Source organism: Protomyctophum bolini, assembly GCF_963924005.1.
Source record: "Protomyctophum bolini genome assembly, chromosome: 7".
NCBI lineage: Eukaryota > Metazoa > Chordata > Actinopteri > Myctophiformes > Myctophidae > Protomyctophum > Protomyctophum bolini.
In genome coordinates, this window is record NC_137868.1 from 25,555,837 (window position 1) to 25,583,642 (window position 27,806).

The 27,806-nt window shown below is 41.3% G+C and overlaps 3 protein-coding genes across 5 annotated transcripts; all 3 read right to left on the bottom strand.

The window, feature by feature from the left end:
* Positions 1-1,802: 1,802 nt before the first annotated feature.
* On the bottom strand, positions 1,803-7,055 carry tmem116 (transmembrane protein 116; the record flags this gene model as incomplete). Its single annotated transcript, XM_080768261.1, has 11 exons — positions 1,803-1,970; positions 2,242-2,321; positions 2,668-2,812; positions 2,953-3,088; positions 3,584-3,667; positions 3,818-3,867; positions 4,028-4,132; positions 5,373-5,501; positions 6,292-6,355; positions 6,623-6,669; positions 6,975-7,055. 11 exons carry the CDS (start codon positions 7,053-7,055, stop codon positions 1,803-1,805), a joined length of 1,089 nt encoding a protein of 362 aa, XP_080624387.1.
* Positions 7,056-8,046: 991 nt separating this feature from the next.
* Positions 8,047-13,594, bottom strand: LOC308319003 (uncharacterized protein). 2 transcript variants are annotated; one of them, XM_080768782.1, is made up of 6 exons: positions 13,283-13,594; positions 12,433-12,587; positions 11,055-11,362; positions 9,985-10,029; positions 9,429-9,621; positions 8,047-9,317 (listed from the first exon to the last, which is right to left on the bottom strand). In XM_080768782.1, the coding sequence occupies exons 2-6, from the start codon at positions 12,467-12,469 to the stop codon at positions 8,722-8,724; spliced, it is 1,179 nt and encodes a 392-aa protein (XP_080624908.1). In that variant the 5' UTR covers positions 12,470-12,587; positions 13,283-13,594; the 3' UTR covers positions 8,047-8,721. The 2 variants fall into 2 exon arrangements, with proteins under 2 accessions (XP_080624908.1, XP_080624909.1); XM_080768783.1 differs by lacking the exon at positions 9,985-10,029.
* A 1,964-nt stretch (positions 13,595-15,558) lies between these two features.
* Positions 15,559-27,651, bottom strand: LOC308318060 (uncharacterized protein). 2 transcript variants are annotated; one of them, XM_080767432.1, is made up of 10 exons: positions 27,363-27,651; positions 26,398-26,573; positions 25,559-26,244; positions 24,840-25,151; positions 23,308-23,461; positions 21,174-21,409; positions 19,781-19,925; positions 19,380-19,663; positions 18,935-18,982; positions 15,559-17,970 (listed from the first exon to the last, which is right to left on the bottom strand). In XM_080767432.1, exons 2-9 carry the CDS (start codon positions 26,489-26,491, stop codon positions 18,953-18,955), a joined length of 1,941 nt encoding a protein of 646 aa, XP_080623558.1. In that variant the 5' UTR covers positions 26,492-26,573; positions 27,363-27,651; the 3' UTR covers positions 15,559-17,970; positions 18,935-18,952. The 2 variants fall into 2 exon arrangements, 1 of the variants encoding a protein (XP_080623558.1); XR_013964319.1 differs by having other exon boundaries at positions 18,935-19,663.
* Between the last annotated feature and the right edge of the window lie 155 nt (positions 27,652-27,806).

Sequence of the window (27,806 nt, forward strand, 5' to 3'; positions counted from 1 at the left end):
GTCTAATAAAATTATTACAGGTGGTGCTGGTGTGCATACACACAGCAGAGAGATGCAAAAGATGTTAGAATAAAAGTTATTGGATGAAATTACTTAGAGTGGAATTCCAAACTATTGAGAAATGAATCAGCTTCACCTGCATACTGGTAATAATGCTGTATGAAAGTGTATTAGGCCTATGGAGTATAGTAGCTAGTGGAATTTCTGGTGGGTAAGATTTAGTCAGAACCCAATGTCCGGTTCAATAATATTGAACCGGACATTGGGTTCAACAAATGACAACAGAAGTGGTTGCCTACTTTTATTATATTATAATAAAAGTAGGCAACCACTTCTGTTGTCATTTGTTTTTGTTATAGTGCCACATAACCGAGAAATAACACGTACTGTAGTGTTGAATGATAATTTACCTAAAAGTGATGCTTGTGCAACTTCAGTGTAATTGAGATCCAAGTTCGCAAAGATAATGATCTTCCCATTTTCATTTTCTAAAATGATATATTTTTTAAATCAACAAATCAAAAACTAAACAAAGTTGTTGTTAATAATAAACGTGTTCGTCTCTAAAGGATTAACTCCCCGCTGCACAGTGTGTAAACATAGTCGATGTTAGTCGATGAATAACAACATGAGTTTAGTTCTCAACAGTCTGCCTGGCACACAGAAAAAGATTCAGGAAAAAACTAGTGCATTCATGTCAGACAATTATTTCATAGCAATTAAAATAAATCTAGTGAGACATATGAATGACGTTGAATGATAAATGTAATTTAATTGATCAGTTCTCTTTGAAATATTCATTGCATGTACTGTACTGTAGCCCGGCCTAGATCAGGGGTTCTCAACCCGTAGCGCTCGACCCCTCATGGGGGTCGCCAAATTATTTTGGAGGTGTCCCCAAATTATTATTATTATTTTTTAACTGAATGGCTGGAAAATGGAAATTAAGAGTTTACATAGTATGTGGTGCATGCATAAAGTTTCATTAATGATTACCGGTATATCTGGTTTCAGTATTCATTCATGATATTTTCTCTATTATCATGGTTATTTTTGCAGTCAGTTTGTATTGGTGGTGAGGAGGGGGGCAGGGCGGGGGTCGCGAGCATTTCCGGGGGTCCCCAGCCAAAAACATTGAGAACCCCTGGCCTAGATGGAATAGGACATTCATTGTTCATTCCTGGTGGGGGTCAGACATGGCTTCCACCACCGCATAATGCAGTGTGCATTGCATTTGTGCACCGCATTGCACAATAGCAGAGGTCACACTCCTACGTCAAAACACGCCTCTGTGAGTGAAATTCCCTTGTTGTGGCAAGATCAAATGTGACGGCCCAAAGAGCTTTCTGCACGATTGGACAAAATGGGGGGCCCTGGAATCATACTGTACCACTCTGGAATCCTTCCAGAAATACCATGGCTACTGTCATATGGCACCAAATACCACGGCACCACATAATCGAAACAAAACGGAGAAGATGAGAACTTCTGGGACAGTTCTAGCACGAGTTGTGGATGGACACTCATAGATTATTACCACCAGTTAGACAAGAACAGAGAGTAAATGACAAAGTTAGTACAATTCAAACAGATTTTTCACATCCTGTTTTCACTTTCCATCTCCACCTTGTAGTAAATTCCCCAGACCTTCCCTGTCTCTTTCATCTTCTTGTCTTCACAATAAAAAGCCACAGTGCTCTCCCTGGAGTATGAAGTGAAACCAACTACTTGCAGACAAAAAAAACAACACCTGCTCATTTGTGCTGGCCAGGTCACACATGGATGCCTGTGGTTCACTTCTCCTATCCCGTAGTACGCAGTGCTTGGTAGCATCTCTTTTGAGATGACAGGAGAGGTGTCTGTGTGTCCATGTCTCTGGACAAAATGTTTCTACTGGCCGAGCGAAAGTGTTTGTGTGTCCATCCATAGACCAGACAGTTAAGGAAGCCCTGGGAGCCGGAGGTGATGGCCTAACAAAAAACAGACACAATCAGAATGTTATGATTGTATTCATAACATCAAGTCACATACTGTACAGTAGAAGATAATGTAACCCTAACTATTAAATGTTCTGTGTGTGTGTGTGTGTGTGTGTGTGTGTGTGTGTGTGTGTGTGTGTGTGTGTGTGTGTGTGTGTGTTTGAGAATATACACATTTCACATGGTGACCATTTTCTCTCACGTCCTAAGAGGCGGAGAGACTATCCTCATTACCTGGTCTATGTAAAGAATGACTGCAAACCTGAGTTATGTAGAGAATCGCTCCAGCCAGACCCTGTACAGCAGTAGGGTTGATCATCCTCCTGGCTGCTAGATAGGCAGCTATGGAGAACAAGTAGAAAGGCTGCAATTCAATGTCATACAGAATCTGCAAAGCAATTTGCACAGTAAAATCTTTAGGGTTCATTTAACTCTGAGGATGTAAGAATTTATTTAGTTAAATTAGCACGTTACTGTGTGTCCCACAATCAACATTTTGCATTTTCTGTTATATAACAGCATATAACATTATGTAACATATATATTTATGTTATTCACTGACCACCATTTCTGTGACAAGCTGAAAATCAACAGTTTTCCAGAACCTTTCCATCAAAGTACAACACAGAAAGTTATGGTGGGTACTGTAGGTAATTACATTATTTTGAGAGAAAAATAAAATACCGACCTGGGCCCCAGCAGCAAATAAAGACAGAGGGATAGAGGAACATCTGTCTATCAACCACACGAAAGGAGGCCCGCTGCCGGTCACCTAGGTAACCACTTGAAATCACCACACGCCTGTGAATATGGCGGGCCTTTCCCATGAGCACCTGGTGCAGAGCAGACAATAGAAGAGGTTCCATTAGGCTTTTATGGTATAGGATTGTTCTTTCTGTAATGTATGGTGTTTGTTTTTAATTGGCCACTGCGTCTACACAAATAACAAGTGATTGATTGATTGATTACACACCACTATGCCTGTAAAAGTGAAGACGAATGTAGTGAGGAAGACAGCAACGCAATAGTAATGATTCAGAATGCAGCCCCAGTTCTCCTCCATGGCCTCTGATGTTTGGTAGAGGGCATCTGTGTGCATCAGAAGACACCTGGATAAAGTTCAGTAAAGCGCAGAGGTCATATTAAAATTAAACATTATAAAAGATTTGTCAATTAATATGATTATGGATTACTGTGATTATGGTAATCTCACACTTTTTTTCCTTTTATTTTTTTATTGTTCCAGGGGCCACAAGAGGGGCCACAAGAGGGGCCAAATGTGGCCCACGGGCCGCCAGTTGAATACCCCTGCGTTAGTCCAATTACATGGCCGGTTAAAACTCACCCGTGGCTTCCACATGCAAGACGGGGTTTGGGATATTGTTAGTATGGGGCTCTATGGTCGGAATATTGGGTAGTCGGATTTATGGATGTTAGATTATTGGGATATTCCGATATCCCAGTGGTTGTGGTTGTGATCGTACAGGTTGGTTTACATATCAAATACAATCCTATGTGCTGAAAAAGAGCACGTGTCTTCAGGAACAATGGAGTGCAAGACTGAACATGTACAGTAACAATGTCTTTTGATGATTTCTACTTACTTGTAGGGCTGGCTGAAGTTAGCATAACAGTGGCCTATGTTCCCTTGTATAAATGCTGGCATCATCAGCAGCAATGGTAGCATACTGCAAGGAGAGGAAAATAAGATGAAGAGAGATTTTTCTTATCATTTTAGGTGTTGTTGTAGCCTGGTAAACCATCCCGGTCAATTTTAAACATACTCAAATTCCATCCTAAACATTTAATCCTGAAGTAACTTTATAAACGATGCTTACCCTGAAACAAATGCTGTTATTTTGCTGGCAGTACTGACTGTGGTGGGGCACTTGAAAAAAATAAAAAATAACAAAGGCAAAGGATACAAATGAGAAGCAACACAGGACACAGAACAAAGACAAAAATGTATAAAAGTTCTATAAAACTCGTTGCCATATAAAAGAGCAGTAAACATAAAAAAGGGATTTATCTGGTAGTAGTGTACTAACCTCTACTGTGTATTCATTCATATGGCAGTAGAACCTTCTCTTGATCCCTGTGTAGAGGGCCCACACATAGTTTAATGTGTAGAAAAAGGAAGCCATGTACAGAATCTGGTAGACAGGAAAGAAGAACATTTTAGTTTCATTTGGGTTTTGGTCAAGCTTCATTAGAATACAGAGTTCATGCGTAATCACTAAAAGTGGTGTGTGTCTACTACATGAACCACAACCACATCCACTGTACATCATATATTTCCATTAAGCTAATTTGCTTGAGCAAGGAAAAAAAGGAAATTCCAACACCAGCACTTCCTGAAATAATAAAATAATTAAACTTGTTCTGTGTCCTCAGCCGTTGAACAAGAACAATGAAATGAGGTCAGAAACATTCAGTAGTCTTTGTCCTGCATCAGTTCATGAAATGTCTAGACCAGTCATTTTCTGCTAATCAACTCTTTTTTATATAGTTGTATTTTATTTAAACTAAGTAGAACAAAAGCAGTAGAGAGTACAGCCTACACTAGCTGTACTTGGTTTAGTGCAGTGTCTGTGTTGTCATGACATGTGCCATACATGTATTGATGGCTTCCAGGCCCTCTCTTTCAGTTACCATCATGGTAGCAAACCAGGCAGAAGGGAATGCCATTAGTTGAAAGTTGAAACCCTCGGCTAGGCTGCACAAGTTGAGTGACCTGACCACAGCTTGTGTGATGGAAAGATAAAGCAACAAGTGTGGCCCAGATGTGTTTGAGTTACAGGGTGAGTCTCCTCAAATCACTTAGCAATATCTTTAGTTACGTCCTTGTTATTTGGATTATTTGTATACATTCAAGATAATATTCACACACCTCTGTGAAACAAATGTACTTTTGACAAATACAGTATATAATCAAGATAAAAAGCTGAAACATGGGCATGTCTTCGGTCAGGATTATTATTGATATTATTGAATTATGTTCATTGTTAATGTCAAAAGGTGACAGTTCTGGGAGACTTGATGACGGTTATTGCTATGGATACCATACAATTGTCTAGTCAACACATCTTAGTATATCGATGAACAGAAATGTCACAGAGGCCCTAGCAGATTGATTACTTCCTCTTCTGTGTAAGAAAGCCCAGCATTGCTAAGGGAAGGCCCACTCTATACTTTTCGATTTCTATAGCCATAAAGAAGGTGTAAAAAGCACTGACCACTTGACCAGGCATCTGCAGTGATACATAGTGTGGCCAAACTAACCTGAGATAAATGGAAGATGTCAGTGTTATCTGTTCGTATGTATGTATGTAGATGGTAACAACAGTCTCCTACCTGTTCTAACGTATGTAATAGATAGTAACAGTCTCCTACCTGTTCTACAGTGTGTAGATGGTAACAGTTAGTGTGACTGTCACAATTTGCAGTGAAGAGAGCTGCTCCTGTCAGCCAACTGAGGGCCAACAGTAGGTCAGTCAGACTGAGCAGAAACAGGGGCTGGAGCTGGGAAACAAATAGTTATACTTGTCACCATGTTAAGACAAACGTGCTACACTACAAGTGCATCTCAAAACATTTTAATATTGTATATTTCTTCCATAATATAATTCAGGTGAAACCTTCATATACTGTATTGTAGATGCATTGCGCATAAAGTGAAATATTTAAAATATTTTGTTTTAATCTTGATGATTCTGGGATACAGAAAATATTTGAATATTTTATGAAACCACAAAAAAAAACATATTTATAATACAAAAAAGGTTATATATTTCACTTTATGCGCAATGAATCTAGAATATAAGAAGGTTTTACTTTTTTAATTACCGGTATAATACAGAAGAAAACGAACTTTTCCACGATATATATGCAACTGTATATCAAGGGTGGGGCAGGCAGAAACCTCTTATCTCCATATTTTAACGTAAATGAATGCCCTACTTTGACAATTGTAATACTAGTCATTAAACTACTCATATAGACTGAAGTAATTTAAAGCGGGTCATGTTTGGAATTGGAACAGATGAATAGAGCTGGAATTCCAATAGCTGCGGGCCTCATTAAGTGAAATCACAACTTGTGGTGATTTGACATTATAACAAATTGAAAACTGTTGAGGACTGGGTCCCACCAATAAACTGTCTAACATATGCATTCAATTGCAAATTCACATCACATTTTGGAAGCACAAAGCTCATTTAGATGAGTCTCAGGTCAGTGTTTCTTGTTTACTGCATGATGACCCAGCAAAGAGACAGTCAAACAGAGAGCAGAGACCTTCCCAATCACTAACCTCAGGTGTCCAGAGCATGCTCTGTGAAGTAGCATATATGATGATGGAGGCTGAACCAAGAATGCTGCAAGAAATGCATAATCATACATCAATCATGAATTCTGTGAAAATGGTTTGTTTGTTTGACTTTTCCGCAATTGAGCAAATGAGGCAAATGTTTCATCTATATATAAATCACATGTGTATACCCAAGCCCTTCCACTGTGCAAACGCATCTTGTTGAACCTTTTCTATTAGGTGTTTTTTGCACTCAAAAGGTGAGCCATCTGGACCCCAGATCCAGAAATTAAGAGACCAAGTAGAAATTCAAACTCATCATAGGCCTACTAACCTCAGTACCGCCATGACCAACTGAATCCATCTCACTGCATCATACACCTTCAAATGAGATACATCATTATCAATACTGTCTGCAGAACAAGCAGTCAAACCATTCTACAAAATATCATTTGTTACTCAAGGACCAAAACATGAGGGTATGACTGCAGTAGAAAACTAGACATCAGTCTACATTCATTGGAAATTAACCAATACTATTACTATTACACAAGTGCCTAAATTGAGGTCCAAAGTCATAGACAAGTATTCTTCTATTTTTACAATCATTATGCATGACTCAGAAGCAGGAGGTAGAAACAGATATTAATTGCAGTTGCAGTTTATTAAAACTGTCAATAACTCACATGTGTCCAGTCCTCAGCTCCAGTGGTGTTCTGCTCTGTACTGTTGTGGATCATCACCTCTAAACTTCCCACAGTTGACATGGTGGCTATCCCTGGACTTCAACACCTTCAACAACACAAACAAGGGCTACTGTATATTCAGAACTAGTATAAATAGCTGTTGGTCTGCATCAGACGTGGTAGCTAATATTTTAATATCTCATCAGTTAATATCCCTGTTATATGCACTAAACTCCTCCCATGTTTTCATTTACTGCTCTGGCCACTCCTCTTAGGATGTCTTACAGAGGATGGTACCAGGTGGATAATGCAGTAGCTGTACAGTTCGTCCACTAGTGACATCTGCTGACCAAAATGTGAAAGAAACAGCATATTGTTGCTGTCATATAATAGCACATAAAGCCAAGTAAATGACTTAAATAAAATGCTTTTAACATAGATCCTCAGCATTTACTACCTGAAAGATTTAAAGAATATACCCCGAAAAGAGAAAATATGCTTTGACATTAGAAGCTAAATTCCTGGATTCCTGGACAGATATACTGTATAACTGTCTATAAGTATCTTTAATGTCAACTCATAATGCTATGGTTTTATGTTTGTGCAATGACATCCCATTTTCACTGATTATTCAGTCATATGATATTCACCTTAGTATCCTGCATATACAGACAATACAGTAATTAAGTTGTCTGTGTTTTATGCACACCAACAGGTCAGAGTGAGCTGACAATTTTTTATACATTTTGAACATTTCACTTGAATTTTACTAAAGCAGTACTGATCAATCGCATGTATGTACAGTTGTACACCACTTCCAACTACTGCAAATGTGCTACTCTAACATACAGATTGGTTAAAATAGTAAATAACATTTATTCCTAAAAAATTGGATTGTAGCTTTAATAAGTTAATAAGTCCTGGATATATTATCCAACTAAACTCTGCCTAGTACCTACATTTAGATTTGAGTGATTTAGTCATATAATTTGATAGTATATCCATTGGCATTATTGAACAATGTGAATAAGTACAAAAGTGGCTGGTCCACAAGTTTATTGAAACCGGCAGCAGTTTTGCATGCAAATTCTTCAGCTAACAGTTAAGATAATTTGTACGCAGATAATTAGTGAATGAGGTCTAATAAAATGTGTTAGGAGACCAGGAGTTCATGCACTGGCATAGCCTATCAGGATGCCACATAGTGGGGTGTGAATATAGCCTGGTTAATAAACCAGACCGAATCAGCCATTGGCAAAAAAAAATTGCCTGCCGGCGGATTTCGGTCTGGAGAGGCTCAATTGTACGCCCATTTCCTACACCAGAGAAATGGGGCGGCCAATCGGGACACGGTATGCAATATGGGCGGGCTTTGGTACAGTGACTTTCAATGCTTGAGACCTTTGACTGACAGTAGCTCTGACCAATTGCGTCAAAGAGAAAATGTTTCAACCCGCCGCCCTGGAAATGAAATCCAAGCTGAGCCTCCCCAGACTAATATCCCGCGGTCCGTGCGATATTAGTCTGGTTTATTAACCAGGCTAGTGTGAATATGGAATAGCAGCATTGCAAGTTGCAACACAATACAGTTCTAGCGTACAGAGGAATCAAAGTTCACAATGAGTGTCTGTCCACCATTTACTGTAAGCTATAAAACACTGCTTGTATTCAGGGACAACTCTCTAGTTGTGTTATTGGTTGCAGTGCAATCTCTTGCATTTGTCAAGCATTAGGCCTTGTAAGTGTTTCATTTACTAGTTAAATCATCTGAGAGTAACACCACCTCCTGGGGTTCAGAAGATGACTTGTGTTTCTTCATGTGATTTCGAAAGATCCTGGCACCACTTAAGTTCTTCTTACAGATATTACAGAAGTACGGTCTGCCCTCCGAGTGTGTGCCTACATGGTAGGTCAGCTCCATCGCCCTGCTGAAACTCTTATCGCAGAATGAGCAGTAGTGCCGTACCCCCGAGTGGATGAGCTCATGGCTTTTCATTGAGCTCAGCTGCTTGAAACTCTTCTGACAAATGGAACACTGGTAGGGTCTGTCGTCGTTGTGGAGGCGCTGGTGTCGCCGCAAAGCACTGGAAAAGCTGAAGCTCTTCTCACAGAGCATGCAGGTGTAGGGCTTCTCCCCTGTGTGTATCCTCTGGTGCTCAGTCATGTGGACCTGCTGAGTGAAGTTTTTCCCACAGGTAGGACATTGGTACGGACGTTCTCCTGAGTGGATCCTCAGGTGTTTCACCAGTGCTGAGGCCTTCCGACAGTCTCTGCCACACACTGGACAGCATTGCTTTGGTTTGCCATTGTTGCCTTCTTGGCTCTCCGTGCAGCCATTTTGGTCTGATGGTGGTAGCAAGATGGTGGTTTGTTATGAAGATGTGTCATGATGGACGACAAATACTAATAAATCATTTGAATGATCATCATCACTGCACATTTTCTGCCACTTACCGATTATAACAGGCTTCCAGTTCTCTTCTTCACCATCTGAATTAATCAAACCGCTGACAGAACACTCCTCGTTCTCCATTTTGATATCCTCATCCAAAACTGAACCTTTTTCCTTGTTGTTTGAGTCACCATGGTTACCAAATGTGGGTGCTGAAGTGAAGGAATCGGACGTGTTGAATTGGCCATCTGCATCCTAGAAAAAAAAACAAGACAATTCACCATTTATTCTTTTATATCTGCATCCTGGAAGAAAGAAGTATTGGGCTTTAGCAACACAGTGCTGCCTTCAAGAATGTAAATACCGTATTGTACCGAATATAAGACGACTCTGATTATAGGACGACTACCATTTCTCAAGATTCATTTGTGGAAAAAGAGCCCTTATTTTAGGATATTTCCATTGCAAAAACATTTACTGTAGTCTTATATTCAGACCAATGGGGTAATACTGTTGACTAGTATATATTTGCACATTGGCACAACCAAAGCTCTGAGCACAGCCATGTTTTTAACCTAGTGAGAGTCCTGAACTGGTTAAATGCCTTTCTACTCTCACCTCGTCTTTCTCATCCTCTTCTTCGTCTACGTCCAACCAGAATTCCTAAAGCAAAGTGATTTCATGGGGCAGAATTAGGAAGGTTACTTTTAAATTTAAGGATATTACTTCAAATGTACAGTATGAATTAAAAGAACAATGAGTACCAAAGGTTGAAGAGTAATAAACAGTCTCTGTCAGTAGATCACAGTGCTGATTTCTTAACTACCTGTTCTTGGTTACATTTCTAGTTCAGTGCTTGCCTTATTATTATACATTTTTGAATGCATGTATTGTACATACTGTTCCTGTCTCATCCAGCCAAAATCCTGCCTCCTATGTTAGAGCTCATTCAAGCCTATGCTCGATTGGTCGGGCACTGTTAACGCCATAAACGGAGATAAATTTGAATTCATGACTTGACCTTTCTTTAAACCTTTCCATAAGTCTACATTTCCAAAAAGTACTTAGCTTTTACAAAAATCGGAAGACTACCTTTGTCAATGATGGGCCATGCTAACACGATCAAAATAGTAGCCAGTCAAGTAGCCAATTCTTATGTTTAACCAAAACCTTTTTTTCCCCACTGTTTTGTTAAAATAAGGGTTAAATAGGCTATTTAACCATGTCACTACCATGCACCTGATACCCTGATTTTATATAACAGCTACATTTTAACCATCTGGTAAATGGTAATGTTTTCCACCTGCACTCGTGCCATACAGTATCTATAATTTTTAAGCATGCACCTTATGTACAGTGTAATTGGACTGTGCCTTCCTGTCATTTTTTACTAACTCTTCCTGTAACCGCAATGTTGAGAGCTTGCACATAAAAGTATTATTTAAAAGAAAAAAAGAAATACATTAACCCTCTTTACCCAATTTTCAGATAACTCATGTGCCTCCTACATCTACAGTATATCTATGAATGAATATTAAAGTATTAAATAGTAGATTGTTGTAAATGCACATTGTACAACTGAGCAATGAAACACTATAGGCTATATAACAAAAAGACGATGCCTTCATTAGACTTTGTAATGTCTAAACAGCAGACAAGGAAAAAATAATTATTATTTTGTCTTTCACCTTGTTGCTTGTCGTAGGTTCCGCTATGAGCCCGTCTCGCACATGTATCTGCAAGTGTTTCTTCAGCAGGCTTGGGCGCAGAAAGCGCTTTGGACAGACAGAACAGGGGTGTGGTTTATCAGCCACATGGGATTTCTCATGGGCTCTTAAATTCGTTGATGTTGAGAAAGCCTTATTGCACACAGAGCAAATGTAAAGCTTTTCCTCTACGTGGATTTTCACGTGTTCCTTAAGCCTTGATGGTCTTGTGTAGCTCTTATTGCATATGGGGCAGATGTGGATTTTCTTTCTTGTGGTTGGACTGCCCTCTGTAACAAGGAGTATGCTTTTGTCACCAGAATGTAAAAGACGAACCCATTTCATTTAATTTGACAAAACAAGAGTACCACAGTATGCAATGTCTTGTTTCACCTCCCTCTTAATTACTAATAGTGATTCATCTCTAATATGTATTACAGTGTGTGTACAGGGCTAGCCCTGAAAACATGACTCTCGTATTCATACGAGAGTCATGCAGTAACTGCACCCTGTTTTTTGCGATCGCTACATTTACACGACATCCGTATATATAAACATTCGGATTACAAATATAAAGTACTCACTTTTTATCCCACGGGTGTTAGTTGGTTGCTGCTCCAGCGATTAGATTTGCTGCATCCCGCGTTGTTTAATAAAAAGCATTTTTATCCGAGCTGTTATTTTGCCATTGGCTTTCAACTACGCGCCCCTATCGGTAGGGAGGAGGGTGGCACTCGGTGTGTTCGATATAGGTACGCTGACCGCCCTGCCAATACAGACTAATAGGCGAGTGCGCTCCCGGTGTGCAACTGTGGATTTCCCAAACGAACCCCGTTTGAAAAAAGTAGCCGGGGCGCTCGGATAAAAATGCTTTTTATTAAACAACGCGGGATGCAGCAGTGCTAATTTCGGGCGCAGCAACTAACTAACACCCGTGGGATAAAAAGTGAGTACTTTATATTTGCAATCCGAATGTTTATATATACGGATTTCGTGTAAATGTAGCGATCGCAAAAAACAGGGTGCAGTTACTGCATGACTGTCATGATAATCATCATGGCAGTCATGTTTTCAGGGCTAGTACAGGGCTAATCTTGCAAATAGCTTCTTCTTTTTTTTGCATTTTCTTGAGTAGGCTATGTTCAGCTAGAGTTTATAAATGCTCAGCTCTCATTATTACTAGTACCACCCCCCTCCATTACACTGCCATTTTCCAATACACACAGATCCGTGAATGTGTTGCACTATGTTCACTGTTGCCTTAAGATTAATTTGTGTTGCACATAGCAGAGTAACTTCACAAGCCTGGCTATCTGGCAGTAAAATCAACTTGAATTATACTTTCATAATCCATGCTTACCAGGTTGACATGATTGCATTTCCTCTCCATCAGACATGATTACTGCACTGGCAACCCTGTTATTCTCTGTGTTTTAGCCATCAAATCCTGGAGCCCGTTATTACTGTCAGAAGCCTAGTCATGGTGTAGGACCTCAGGTGATAGTCGTCAGGTTTCTAATTGAATTGGAGGAACAGTGATGAGAATCATTCTATACAATTTTTGACATTTTGAGAATAGTTTGGTATGACATCAAATAACGGAAGAAAATAAACTGCAACACTGATAAAGAAACTCAGCGCCACTGGTTTATTATAAATTCATTGAAAAATGAATAGATTAATTTTCTTCCTGTATTGGAAGTGTATTGGGAGTGGATGTACACCATCACCTATGACATGAAATCACCACACCAGAAAATGACAATTGTGGTTTTAGTGCATCCTTTGAGATTATATACATGATTGCATTTATTATAGATGAAGAGCACAACAGAGAAAATAATAGGAGCTGATCATGCGTTATACATACTTTAACAAGAACCTATAGCTCAGTGGTAAGTGTAACTGCAACTGCAAGAATACATCATACGCGTTTTGAGGCGAGCTATGGACCAGCTGCTATCATACGCCTATATTACCTTAGATCAGCACCAGGACATGATATTCTGATGGTGATGTGAATAATAATGTCGCTTGAGTTCAAATGTGCATGTGTGTTTGACAATGACAATTCCTAAATCCCTATACGTTCAACAGTGATCAATCCATTCCTCGTCTACATTAGCCAGACATTACTTAGTACTCCAAAGCATAATAAATCTAATGACCTATATAATCAGAAGTATCAACAGAAACGTAGGAAGACCGACCTGGTTGAAACAGTCCGCTATTATTGTTGTAGTAGAGCAAAATGGACAGAAGGCATTTGCCAGCTCATCACTTAAGACGTTAAGAGCTCGACAAAGATACACGCCGTGTCAGTGAGTTTTTACTACAATGAACATTATCCTGGCGAGCATGGCTGCAAAACTTTGTATCTTTTTTTAACGTCACATTTTCTACTGTCTACTAACTTGCATAACATTCGCACATATATAGATTTATCCTTATAAGACATATAGTTATTTTTTACAAAGATTAAAATAAATTTTAATGAGGGAGCGAATCCCCGAGCTGTCTGTTTTGAGATCCTCGCAGAGTTGTGCGACACCTAAATGTGTCGTACGGAAAATACACTTACAGCTTCGGTTCCCGGTCTTCAAAACAAAACGGGCTCATATGAAATTTTAAATATTAAACTATTTCCCCGCAAACATTTCACTTAAGTTAATTTGCCTTTGTGCTGTATCAAGAGATTTCCATCATCACATGAATCATCACATAAAATAAAAGGACAAACGGCATTATAGGCTAAACTAAAGGCCTGGGATATATGTCATATCCTCTGTTTCCTGGCTTCACTAGGGTGACTAGGCTGCCTACTGTGCTGTCAAAAAATTAAACTATACGTTTGGTAGAATTGGCACACAATGTAAAAATGTCATAATATTAATAATAATAGATAAAATAAAAAACTTTCTGCATATTTTCTATTAGGCTGTTGTTCTCAGGGCTGCACATTTTTAATGCCAAACAACAAAAACATTCTCAAACTGAAACAAGGTCAGACAGAGATGTGGAATAAAAAAACAAAATATGATATTATCAATGGAATTCCCCATGTTCTGTCCTATTGGCAGTGAGCCATTCATGGATATTGACTCTGTGGCTGGTCCCTCCCTGGTGTGGATTTGTTGGTGCTTTCTAAAACCTCTCTTGATGGAGAATATTTTCCTACACACATACACACAGGTATGGTCTCTCTGGAACATGATGTGTTCCTACAGGCTAGCTAGATTGTCTGGCGATTTGGCGAAAACCATGGCTCTGCCATGGTGGATCTCACACACAATCACACATACTGCAGCCCTTTCTCCTGTGTTTCCTTTTTGTTGTATTCAATACCGTTTTGGAAGATGCCTCTGCTGCACATAGAGCAGTGGTAAGGTCTCCTTGAAGCATTACACGTCTCAGCAGCTGGTGCCTCTTCAGACAGCCTACTGTAGCTGTGCATAAGTCACTCCACACTTCAATCACTCAACAATTACGCTTACTTTCTGTGTGAATTGCTTGTCACAGACAGGACACCGGTATGCTCTGTCCCCCGAGTGTGTTGCCATGGGCCTAGTCTTGCGTAGCCAGACAACTATTCCACAATCTCCAAATGCTATATAGAAGCATTTGAAAATTGTTGGAGGCAAATGTCACACATGACGAGACTACCATGTGCCTTGTGAATATTTAGTGAAAGCAAACGCAATAGAGGGTATGCGCGTGACATCATCGTACGATTCGTACCTGGAAGTTATGCGGGAATGCCCACTGATTGGCAAAAAAATACTTTCTGGCCTTGGCAGCCCATTCATCTAAACAGAAAAGTCCTGTCTGATTGCATTAAACAATGTTAAACTGACCAACATTGCAGCTGTACGAAAAGCTTAAATTATCATCTTTCTATCTTTTCGTTTTTGTTTAATACAAATCCACCATAGACACGTTATGCACTACTTTCTGTCAAGAAATGCCCTGCATTAAAATAAAGTACAAATCATAAAAAAAAAGAAATGCCCTGCATTTGATTATTTAAGTAAGTGTCAGAGTTTGGAAGTGCTTGTTTTCAATAACACAACATTTTGCTGCCTCCTGCATTATGTGACATTTAGAAACAGGTTGAGTGATTTCCAACAAGCGCTTCCAAACTCCAACACTCCATGCTGCTCAATGTTTTGCCACTCAGTCTAGATGAGGGGGGCGTCTCCTGATGGGAAAATCATGTTGTATGTGCATACTCTCTATACCCCAAAATCCGAACAAGGACATTTAATTTTGTTGATTTCACCACGCACGCAATCACGCACGCGCGCGCACACACACACACACACACACACACACACACACACACACACACACACACACACACACACACACACACACACACACACACACACACATCATCATATAATACAGTAGTTACTGTTCTTTTGAAAATAAACTTACATTTTATGTATTCATCTCCACCCTTAAAGAGTCTCAGTTGACAGCAGACGACAATAGTATTGTTTATACAGAAAGAAAACATGATAAAAAAACGAATTGGCATACCAATGCCAGAAAATGTGCATCATCAATGCACATAGATGCACATAGCAATGATGCAATGTGCATCACAATAGTTCTAATGATACATCATATACCCACCAAAATAGTATGTAACTAGCTAACTATGGATCTAGGAATTCTGGATGACTGCATGATATCCGTCTCGCGCACGTGCAGGTCGAGTCATTAATATCAACTAAGTCACAGCTGTGACACACAGGGCGTGGAACGCAGTAGCCAGCATACATGAGCCCGTGCCGTCATAAATGACTTCCCTACGGAATCTTCTCAAAAGGTTCCGAGTGACAGCGAACTCTGGCAGCCATCAAGAGTTAATAGAACTGTAGTTACATATTATGTAACTCTCGTTCTATTTCATTCTTCCTGACTGGCAGAGGCAGTGCTTAACACTGGATGTCTAGTATTAACAAAGTCACGAGGAATCCTACCTTGCCGGGAATGGCCTAAGCCAAGGGACCCATAGAACAGCAGTCGCAACTGCCGTGGTTCCAGCAACATAACGCTGTAGAACCGGGCAAAAGTACAGGGTGCAACCCACGTTTTAACAAAGTCACGAGGAATCCTACCTTGCCGGGAATGGCCTAAGCCAAGGGACCCATAGAACAGCAGTCGCAACTGCCGTGGTTCCAGCAACATAACGCTGTAGAACCGGGCAAAAGTACAGGGTGCAACACACATTTCCTCCGCTGTGTCATAACTCTTGGACAGTAGCTCATCTGTAATACAATACTGGGGCCTGGGGCAACGGGAAACTGGTCATAGCATTTCATTGGGCGAACAAATCAGAGAGGCAATAGATGGCTCCACAGATGGCACGCTGGCCAGCCCGTAAGTGGCAGAATCCTGCCCTAGAGGCCAAGGCCCTAGCATCAGAGTGGGTCTGGGACTTGGGGTCTTCCCAGCATTTGTGGCACTCTGCAATGTATTGCTCGGAGTAGGGAACAGAGAAAGCAGCCTGAGGTGGAGCAAATCTAAAGAAGACACTTTTAGGCCACTTTTAGGCCTCATTCAGGCCCAGCCACACTAGTGGCATACGAACAACAGGCTTAATCTAAGCCATGGCAGCCCCCGAGACCACTCTGGATTCACTTCCCAACCACAGAGAGCTGGTGTCTGAAATACAGGTGGCCACTTCTGCCTGCTCTGGTCCAATCTCATCACCGAAGTCGGTGCAGCAAGCCGTTGTAGACAGTGAATCGTCCTCATCCCATCCTACTGTGGCAGGATCGATAGCAGTCAACTTGGGGACCAGGTCTATCCGGCTGGAGGTTAGGGAGCAACTCCTTCATCTCCACAAATTAGGATGCCAAGGTGTCAACGTCAACCGTAGCAACCAAATGGTCTGTGTTCCTGGACTTCAGTGATAACAGTGGTACCATTCAGACACGGCAAGCATGTGCCATAGTGAAGTAGTTACTAGAGCAAAGGAAGCAATACAATAAAACAAATCACCTATCAAGCATAAGTGGAAGCACTTTTATTGTGAAACAGTTATAACACTATACACTTAAATAAGCTCTGTAATGAGCGAAAACACTCAACAGGCAATCACGATAATAATAATAATCCGCAACTTAAGTTGTTCAGGCACTGAAATGAGCGCGAACATCCGCTTCTAGACAATCAAACTGAAAATGTATACAACTGAAGTGTTGTTCAACAACTATGAGAGAAAGACTCTTCTATAAACCATACAAACCTGTGGCGTCTTTCTCAGTGTCCAGCACATACAGTGGTCTGCTGGGAGCTATAGTTATATTGTAGGTGGTTTTCAATAACACAATAAAGTCTTAATCGCAGCCCTTGGAGCATGCAATACGAGGCTCCAGCCCATATATGGTTAACTCACAGGGCTCCCTGCGAAAATACGACAGCTTTGGTTTTTTCTAACCTCAAACCTGCTACGCTAGCCTGCTTGCGAGATGATCAAAGGGAAGTCATTAATGACAACGTGGGCTTATATAAACTGGCTACTGCCACCATCATCATATAATCACAGCTGTGACTTTGTTGATATCAATTACTCAACCTGTACATGCGTTAGACGGATATCATTCAGTGTTAAAAACTGTCTCTGGCAGTCAGGAAGAATGAAATAGAACAGTCATATTGCCTCAGACCAGTCACTTTACCCCCGGAAGATCCTGTGTCCTGCCCATCTCCACCAGTACCATGTTGGGCCTATCCCCAGGAAAGAAGACTGTTGAGGATGACCAAATGTAGCTCTGCCAGGTTTAGGTAGTGATTTGGATGGGTTTCCCTTAACGGTGAATTTGGTTCATTGTCACCATGGTCCTGAAAAGGTCTGGTCCTGTCCATGTGGAGGAAGACTGGGACACTAGAAATTAGAAAATGGTATAGCTTTTTCACCCACAACATAACAGTCTACAAGTCCTCTAAGCCAAAAGGATATGCAAGAATCACACAGACACGAACTGAAGAAAGGATAAACTAGTAAATACGACAGAATGTTTATACCGGTACTTATTTTAATCTATTAACCTATATATGTATTACGAGTAAGACGAGCAAACGCGGGAAGCGAACGCAGCTCGTACATATTTGGGTTTTGGACGTATAGCTCCATATATGGGCACAAAAGGGGCCAGGTCCACAACAAACAAATCACTGGCCCCTTTTGTGCCCATATATGGAGCTGAGTGGACCTGGCCCCTTTTGTGCCCATATATGGAGCTGAGTGATTGCTGATGCAACACACTCCATATTTGGATAGCGGGACAGACACACGGACAGACAGACAGACGCACGCACAGACATGATATGCTAGGTCTCATAGTAAGTGCTCACTGCATTCGCAATTACCAGGCAGTAAGACACCCTGAGGGCGAGAAGCGACCTGAAACAACAGACATTTTCGGGCAGGGTAGGGCGTAAAATGTGTGATAATTAGTAAGGCCAGGCGGGGCATTGGGCCAGCCCAGTTAGGGCCCAGGTAGGGCCTTAATTTTCGGGCCTGTTGAGAACTCTAGTTTTTGCCGGCTGCCGCGTGTATAGTTTGAGTGGACAGGTATCAGTCAAAAGAGGAAGGACGGCTGGGGAAGGATCAACATATGGAATGTCAGAACAGGTCAGCTCCATATATGGAGATCTAAGGTTTTATCAGCCTGTATATACCGGTAATATATTATTGATTGATTTTCACAACACATACTGTATATTGTGAAAGTCAATCTCAGCAAGGCTAATTTAATTTAAAGCATTTAAACAGTTTGTTCTGTGAGCACACAGGAGTACTAGGAGCTTGGACACCTTTGTTACAAAAAATTAAAATGAAAACTTGCCTTGAAAAAGTGATGTCATCATTTGTCTAAAACGCCACGACATCGTCCCTGCAAAATGAACAAAACAAAAACGAATTATTTTGAAGCTTAAATCTCTCCCACGCACGTGCGCGCGCGCGCACACACACACACACACACACACACACACACACACACACACACACACACACACACACACACAACCTAATAAGCCTAGCCTCGGTACCCAGGCTTTTATTTCTTTTTATTTATGTTCGGCTCAAAAAATGAAAGCCTTGGGGAACGAGAGACATTTCCTGGTCTAGGAGAGTAGGAGTGGGAGTGAACTACAGTGCAGAGGGGACGTCGCTTTGGGTGAACCAATATTCTCCAGCGGTTGATCCTTGCGTGCCCACCCCTCTAGACCAGAAAGCAGGCTGACTAGGCCAGGCTATAATAAGCCTAATGGCGCCCCTAATGCCCTTACAAGGCGCTGGTGTCGCCGCATGGCGCTGGAAAAGCTGAAGCTCTTCTCACAGCCCATGCAGGTGTAAGGCTTCTCCCCTGTGTGGATCCTCTGGTGCTCAGTCATGTGGACCTGCTGGGTGAAGTTTTTCCCACAGGTAGGACATTGGTAGGGACGCTCTCCTGAGTGGATCCTCAGGTGTTTAACCAGCGCCGATGCCTTCTGACAGTCTCTGCCACACACTGGACAGCAGTGCTTTGGTTTGCCATTGTTGCCTTCCTGGCTCTCCAGGCTGCCATTTTTGTCTGATGGTGGTAACAAGATTGTGGTTGTTATGAAGAAGTTTCATGATGGATAACAAATACTACTAATAATAATAATTTGAATAATGTTATGATCACTCCTAATTTGCTGCCACTTACGGATTATAATAGGCTTCCAATTCTCTTCCTCACCATCTGAATTAATCAAACCGCTGGCAGACACCTCCTCGTTCTCTGTTTTGTCACCTGCATTATCTAAAATAGAACCTTTGTCACAGTTCGGGTCACCATGGTTATCTGCACCCTAGGAAAAAGACATTAAAAAAGACATGACAATACTGAATATTGTACCATTTATGTGGTTACACATAGTGTATACACAGAGAAAATTAAAACGTATTAATCAGTTCAGACTCAGAGAGCCCAGTATTCCCCAAATAGTGTCCAGTCTTCTGCCAAAACAACCACCTCAAGTGCCTTGTCTTCTCCCCAAATGGTGCCCCGTCTTCCCCCCCATTAAGTACACAGTCCAAAAAATCCATGTGCCCACTCTTCAAAAGAATAAGACAAATAAAGGTGCCCACTCTTCTACAGTAGATAGCGCTGCAACTCCCCATATCCGTTCTAAAATACACAGTAAACCACAGCCTTTTGTGGCTTATTGCTTTAATTAATATATAACAGCAAAATCACCAAAACATGATGCATTGGTAATACATTAGCCTCACGTAGCGATAATAATATCACTGCGTGGATATTGCGTGGATATTAGTTGCAAAATCCTGCTTGCGCTACTATTTTTGTGCCAACAGCAAACAACTTTTTTTAAATAAAGTAAAGTTTTAGACCACGACAGAGTTAGTGTTACGGGTAGGGGTAGGATTACAGTTAGTGTTCAGAAATACATTTATCGGGGGCACGGTGGCACAGTTGGTAGTGCTGTCGGTGTGGGTGCTGGCGGCGTGTTTCCTCCTCCGTGTCATCAGTGCCCATATTGGCGAAAGGTCTTTTCTGTGTGAAGTTTGCATGTTCTCCCCGTGTCCCCTAGGGTAGGTACCCTCACAAAAAACATGCAGTAATCCTGGTCTCTAAACTGCCTCCCCCTGGCCAGCCGGGCGCCTGATGGAGGGGAAAGGAACAGGTTGGAATAACGTGTTCCTTCCACACGCTACGTCCAACCAGGGAAACTCCCCTCTGTCAGGTGTAAAGGAGCAACTTGGACCCTCAGGCATGAAGGAAGCATGAGTTCAAGTCTGTTGCTCTCCCCATGTCCCCCATATATGGGGACTAGGTTGGCGGAGGGTGTGTAGAGCCCAGGATCACATTAGATAATTGACACAGGGGTGAAAAATGGGTTACAAAATTGTGGGATAAAAAAAAGAAATACATTTATCACACTGTATTTCTATCAGAAATGCATTAATCTGATGGGGCCCGGGGCAATATGCATTGCAAAGGCAGATGAAGGCTGGCTACATGAGGCTACCTTGTTTAGGTCTGAACAGCAGAGATTCAATTCAAAATACAGTACAATATAATTTTAGTTTCTCACCTTGCTGGTGCCGTTCAGAGGATCTAATGTGAGCCCATCTCGCATATGTATCCGCAAGTGTTTCTTCAGTAGACTTGGACGCAGAAAGCTCTTTGGACAGATGGAACAGTGGAGTTTCTCATTTTCCTCAATGTGGATTTTCATGTGTTCCTTAAGCCTGGATGGTCTTGTGTAGCTCTTGTCGCAGACGGTGCAGATGTGGATTTTCCTCCTGGTTTTTGGTCTGGCCACTTTAACTAGGAACAGGTTTTGTCATCAGAATACAAAATAAGAAGACATTTCAGAGTTCAGACAGTATAAGGTAGCTACAGTCTTTTCGGCAATTGGCCTTCCTCAGATCAGATAAAAGGGACTTTTATCTGCTCTGAGGAAGGCTAATGGCCGAAACATTTAAACCAGATTAGAAAGTCTGCATCTGAGCCTTGGGTGTTTTTTGTTTAATGATCTGTTTGCAGTTTACGCAGAATGCAAAGTACTTCCATAACTGTGTTAGGTTTTCATTTATACAATTAACTTTTTAATGCATTGTCAAATGTGTCGTTTGTCTTGCCTATCTATTAAAATGGACAATCTATGAGTACCTGAAGGCTCAGAGAGGGGTTTGAATCGGACCTCTGTCTTGTCTTGCATGTCATGTCTCACTACATTAACCTATCTGAAATAGAGCATAAATATCCCAAACATAATAAAGTCTAATTTCTTGTATGTACAAGGAAAAAAGATGAATCAGCGCTATGATTGGGAGGAAAAGACACAACCTTCTAACCATCGCCTCTGTAAAAATTGGTCACTCATTACTAGTGGCTTCTACATCCGCCTCAACTACACTGCCCTTTTCCATTATTTGTGTCTTGAATGAACACACACACACTTACGTATGATCCTGTGTCCTGTGAATCTGAATGCATTGTAGTGTTTATGGTAAATGGTGCATTTATTTAGCGCCTTTATCCAAGGCGCTTTACATAGATTGTGCATTACATTCACAAACCGATGCTGGAGGAAAGAATTCAAGGCACCAACCTGCACATCGGAAGCAATTAGGGGTTCAGAGTCTTGCTCAAGGACATTTTGACACTAGCTCTGGGGCTGGGGGAGTTTCGAACTGGGAACCTTGCGGTTTCCATCCAGTCCCCCCCCCCCCTGTTTATGTTCAATCCATACCTGCTTACTGGAAATAAAATCCTGGTTCACCACAAACTTTCTCAAACTCAACAGTGATAAAACCGAGGTAGTCCTCATTGGTTCCAAATCCGCACTCTCCAAGCAACCCAGTTTCACCCTCACCATTGACAACACCTCAGTTTCCCCCTCCCCTCAGGTTAAGAGTCTGGGTGTTGTCCTTGATAGCACACTCTCATTCCACACCCACATCAACAACACCATCCGGTCTGCCTACTTCCACATCAGAAACATCAACCGCCTTCGCCCCTCACTCACTTCCCACAGTACCGCAATCCTGGTTCATGCTCTTGTCACCTCCCGTCTGGATTACTGTAATTCCCTTCTTTTTGGTCTCCCCCACAAACTTCTCCATAAACTCCAACTGGTCCAGAACACTGCAGCACGTATCATCACCAGAACCCCTGTCATCAGTCACATCACCCCTGTTTTACACCAACTCCACTGGCTTCCCATAAAATCACGCATCGACTACAAGATCCTTCTCCATACTTTCAAGGCCATCCATAACCTCGCCCCCCCATACCTGTCTGACCTTGTCCACATCAACATCCCCACCCGGTCTCTCAGGTCTGCCTCCTCCCTCACCCTGAAAGTCCTCCCAGCCCGTCTGTCCACCATGGGGTCAAGAGCCTCTGACATCAGAAACATGGACTCTATCACCACTTTCCAAACCCACCTCAAAACCCATCTGTTTAGGCAGGCCTATGACCCTGCATGACCTGTCTGCTGCAAGCTGTGTTTTTGTTCTGCTTTTAACTGTTCTGCTTTTAACTTGTACTGTTTTAACCTGTACGGCGACCTTGAGTGCCTTGAAAGGCGCCTTATAAATAAAATGTATTATTATTATTATTAATGTTACCTTTATTTTTTTAATACCATGTCAATATCAGTGTAACTTTATTATCTATTCTGTCCAGAAAAGGTTTTTGTTTTACAAATCCATGCTTACCAGGTTGAAAAGATTGTATTATTTCCTCTCCATCAGACATGATTACTGCACTGGCAACCGGATCATCCTCTCCGTTTTTAACCAGAACATCCTGGAGCCCATTATTACCATCAGGAGACAATGATTGGTTAGACACCAGGTGATCATCAGGTTTCTAGTGGAATGGGAGGAAGCAAGAACAGTGATGAGAATCTCCAAACTGAACTGGTCATTTCTAGACCACTTTTGAGATTTGATTTCACCCTCTTGTGCCCCTCTTCGCACCCATTGGTTACCGTTTCGTGGTTGGACAAAAATCCTCTCTCTCCATCCACTACCATTTAAATAACATTCAGTTGCTTCATATTGATATTCTGTGCTTTCAATTCTTATTTTAAACTTGGTGTCAGTAAAAAGGAACATCACAGATGCAGCATGATGACTGGGCATATCATGTTTGTTTTTATCTTTTTCCAAAAAATATGTTTTAGCAAATTCAACATAAACAAGGTGGAACGAGGGCAGAACAAGGCAGAAAGAGCCAGTCAGTCATGGACCAATCAGAAGGCTGACAAAGGGTGAAAGAAAATGGCCATTAGACAATTGGCCCTCCTCCACATCTCTATTTACATTGATGTGTACATTGTGTGATATTGACTAGATTGTGATAAAAACATGAGCTTTGACACTACACTTCTCCACCCAACTTCCATTGAGTTCAAGACATTGCATCAAACGTTCAGCTTCAGTTTGACTCACAGTTCAGAGTTCTGACTTGCAGAGACATTGTGTGACAGCTAAAGTCCTACACATTTCTGTTCCCCGTTCTAAAGTTCTAAACAAAAACTCCTATTTATACAATTTTAAGTATGAAAACATTCTTTCAAAATATTTCATTAAAGTTTCCTAGCTGCAGTAAGACATTTCAAATATTACATGAAAGAGGATTTTAAGTGAAAGGACACTCGGCAGAGCTTACTGATGACTGGTTTGAGTCACAGCTCATGACCCTCTCTCCAAGAAATTCCCTCTCTTTCCTTTCTCCCAAAAACATCTATTATAAACATAATAATTTATGAAAGGCACCTGGCAGGCAATTCATTAGTTTAACACATAATCGCAAAATCGCACTGTGTTTTCTATTAAAGCTATTCTGTACTTGTGTAAAAGTAGCTGCACAATTGCAAAAATTATAAACTGCACTATTCAGAAAGTGCTTGCTAGCTGTTCATTCAAGTAAAAACAAAGTGTGTACATTGTTCAGCTTATTTTTCAACACAATGTACATACCGTAATATAATTCTACAAATTGTGCAAAAATGATGTCAACATTACATTTTCTTTGCATAAACAATGGGGTGTCTGAGGTTCTACCCTTCTATTGGTACTACAGCCAAACCTGTGCAAGAGCTGGATAACTATTGCAAGCTCATACAGCGGAATCAAAACCAAAATACTCCCAACTGCTACTATGACTGGGGGCGGGGGATACAATAAAAAAGCCCTAAGCAATTCATTCAAGGTGTTTGTCAGACAATATTATTGTTATTCACCTGATCCTGTCCTCCTAATGGCAATGAACCATTTACAGAGAGTGATTCTGTTGTTGATCCTCCCCTAGTGTGGATTTGTTGGTGCTTTTTGAAAACTCTCTTGATGGAGAATCTTTTCTTACACACATCACACTGGTAGGGCCTCTCTCCAGTATGGGACATCACATGTTCTTCCAGTCTGGATTTTCTGGAGAAACTTCTGCCACAAATCTCACACACATATGGCAGACCCCTCTGGTGGAGGAGATTGTGTTGCTCCAGTTTCTCTGGGGTGAAATATGCGTCACATAGGTCGCAACGATGGAGTGTTACCTTTAAAAATATGAAAACAACATATTGTTATTCATTTTGACAACCAATATAAACTGTAAACTGTAAACAGTGTTTTGTACATGGTAGACTACACGTGCATGGTGCAATACTACACAAAACAATGAGAATACTCCTACTTTGTCAGTGACATTATTTAAAATTGTAGCCTGGCAGAAGGCAAGGCCTGGTCGAGAACCACTACTATTATTCCGACAGCACGTTGTTCCGACTTGGCCCAACACTAACCCTGTCCCTAACCCTAACCTCAAGCGAAGTTGTAGGACTAATGCGCCATCGGATTTACGAGCAGATCCTGCCTACAACAACGAACAACCACCCCATTGTGTCAATCTTTAAGCCCAGGAGGACAAGCACCAGGATTGATTGATGAATGATCCATGTCTCACCTTGCTAGTGTTGTCTTCAGGATTCAATTTGTCTCCATCCCCTGTGTGTATAGACATGTGTTTCTTCAGCAAGCCAGGACGATTGAAGCTCTTCCAGCATAGAGGGCAAGGGTGGGGTCCTGGCTGTCCTGTGTGCTTTCTCACATGATCTTTCAAAGATGATGATGAGGTGAAAACCTTGTCACAGAGAGAGCAGGGGTGGAGGTTGTCCTCTGTGTGAGATTTTTGGTGCTCCTTCAGCCCTGTTGTTGAAGCAAAGCGTTTGGGACATGCAGGGCAGTGGTAGGGTCTTTCTCCTGTGTGTGTCCTTTCATGTTGTATTAAATATCGTTTTTGGATGAAGCCTCTCCTACATACAGAGCAGTGGTACGGTCTCTCTGAGGCATGCCTCAGCTGGTGCCTCCTCAAACAGGCAATCTGTGCATAACTCACTCCACACTCAGAGCACGAGTAAGGTCTCTCACCGGTGTGCACTCTTTGGTGGACAACCAGGGTGGCTTTCCGCGTGAAATGCTTTCCGCAGATGGGACAGTCATGCGGTCTGTCCCCTGAGTGTGTTTTCATGTGGCGAGTCACATGGTAAGATCTAGTAAATGCTTTCCCACAAACTGGACAATGGTGAGGACCCTCCTGCTTCAAATCACCTTCTGCTGATGTACGAGGATTCTCAGTGCTAATACTCCCTTCTGTAAGAAACAAACTGATGTTAAGACACTGAAGAAGATATAAGACATTTATTCTTTTATGAGTAATAAGTAACTAAAGCTAAATACAGCACTCATATTACCCTAACAGTAATCTGAATGTTGTTTGCTTTATACAAATGTATATGTCTTCACCTTTTCCAATATGTTGCCGTCTGTCTTCTGTACTCTCATCTGTATCTACCTCCTCTCTGAATGTGTCTTCATGATCCGTTTCTCCTTCCTCCATTAACTCAACTGGGTCTCTCAGATGACAATCAGTACCAGGACTCCCAGCATGGAGCAATCCTCGGTTGATGTATCACCACAGGCTTCATGAAATAAAGGAGAATGGAATACCAGGCATCATTACAGTGATCTTTAATTCAGATCTCCCTTAGTTTGCACTATGCCTAAAAATACATTTCAGTCACTAAGTAGTCTACATTACAGTGCAGACAATGGCCTCCTAGAGGCAGTGGGTCGCGACCCACATGGACACATTTTTATGGTTAGTGACTTGTGGGTAAATGTCACTTTCTTTTTTTGTTTCCTACACTTTGTTTATAAAAAGCAAAAAATATTTTTCAAAAATAATTTCATGAATGGAAAAAATAAATCCATGAATTGGAAAGAAAATAAAAACTTTAAGAATAGTGAAAATACCTGATCTAAAAGCTCACAGCGTGGTGCAAAGCGTGTATATCTGCTATTTTCACTAGTTTGGGCAAACGTCTAATTTCTCTTTGGGATCTTGAGCTAGAAAGTATGCATTTCCATCCCTCCCTATCCTTTATAAACCAGGATCTTGTTAAGTGCTGAATATTCAAATTGAATGTTAGTGGCGCTGGTGCTTGACTACTGGTACGACTGTCATAGGCGGCCTCAAGGAGGCTGACATGCTTTATGCACGTCATTTTCATAGGTTTTTTTTCCCAGACGATATTTAGCTGCTACCAGTTACCTACATATTGAACCTGCTCAATAGCGACACCTGCATGCACCTGGAATAAAGTGCGACCGGATGCTAACATTCGTGGTTTTTTCTTTCTTATGCTAGCTAGCAAACGGCAAACTTGATCAAAATGATGCTCAGGCATGCTTTCAGTGCCACCACGTACCGTGCTTTCCTATGTCGGAAGAGCAAACCATGGAGAGATTAAAAAGACATCAATTGCAGCTCATCAGCCTTTCAAGATTCCTTGGACTTTGGCTAATGCTAACGTTAGCTATAGACCTTGTTAGATGGTATTTAATTGTAGGAATTGCAAAGAATCTACTTTAACCTATGACTTTAACCCCAGTGCGGAGTCCGGATTGTGTTAAATTCAGATTAATTAGGCGTAACGTCGTGCATCCGTAGATGTACTGCACTCAATGCGACAGTGAAAACATTCCCAGAAGCAGAAACTGTTTTGCTGAAATTATGACGTGTAAACAAACTGCATATTTCTTCTAGACTGTGCAGGAGGAGCTAGCAGGATAGGGTGCGCTCGATTTTCAGTCCGGCGAGGAGTCGGTGATGTAATCGATAAGTGGATAACTTGCACCATGGAATGATACTT

Excerpts from the sequence above, each read along its gene's own strand:
- LOC308319003 (XM_080768782.1), bottom strand. The coding sequence starts at position 12,469 with ATGTCTGATGGAGAGGAAATGCAATCATGTCAACCTG. Across the intron at positions 11,363-12,432 it reads AATGCAATCATGTCAACCTG|AGGGCAGTCCAACCACAAGA; the intron begins GTAAGCATGGAT and ends TCCTTGTTACAG. Across the intron at positions 9,622-9,984 it reads AAGAGGATGAGAAAGACGAG|GATGCAGATGGCCAATTCAA; the intron begins GTGAGAGTAGAA and ends TTTTTTTTCTAG.
- LOC308318060 (XM_080767432.1), bottom strand. The coding sequence starts at position 26,491 with ATGGAGGAAGGAGAAACGGATCATGAAGACACATTCAGAGAGGAGGTA. Across the intron at positions 26,245-26,397 it reads ACGGCAACATATTGGAAAAG|AAGGGAGTATTAGCACTGAG; the intron begins GTGAAGACATAT and ends TGTTTCTTACAG. Across the intron at positions 19,926-21,173 it reads CTCTGAACGGCACCAGCAAG|GGTGCAGATAACCATGGTGA; the intron begins GTGAGAAACTAA and ends TCTTTTTCCTAG.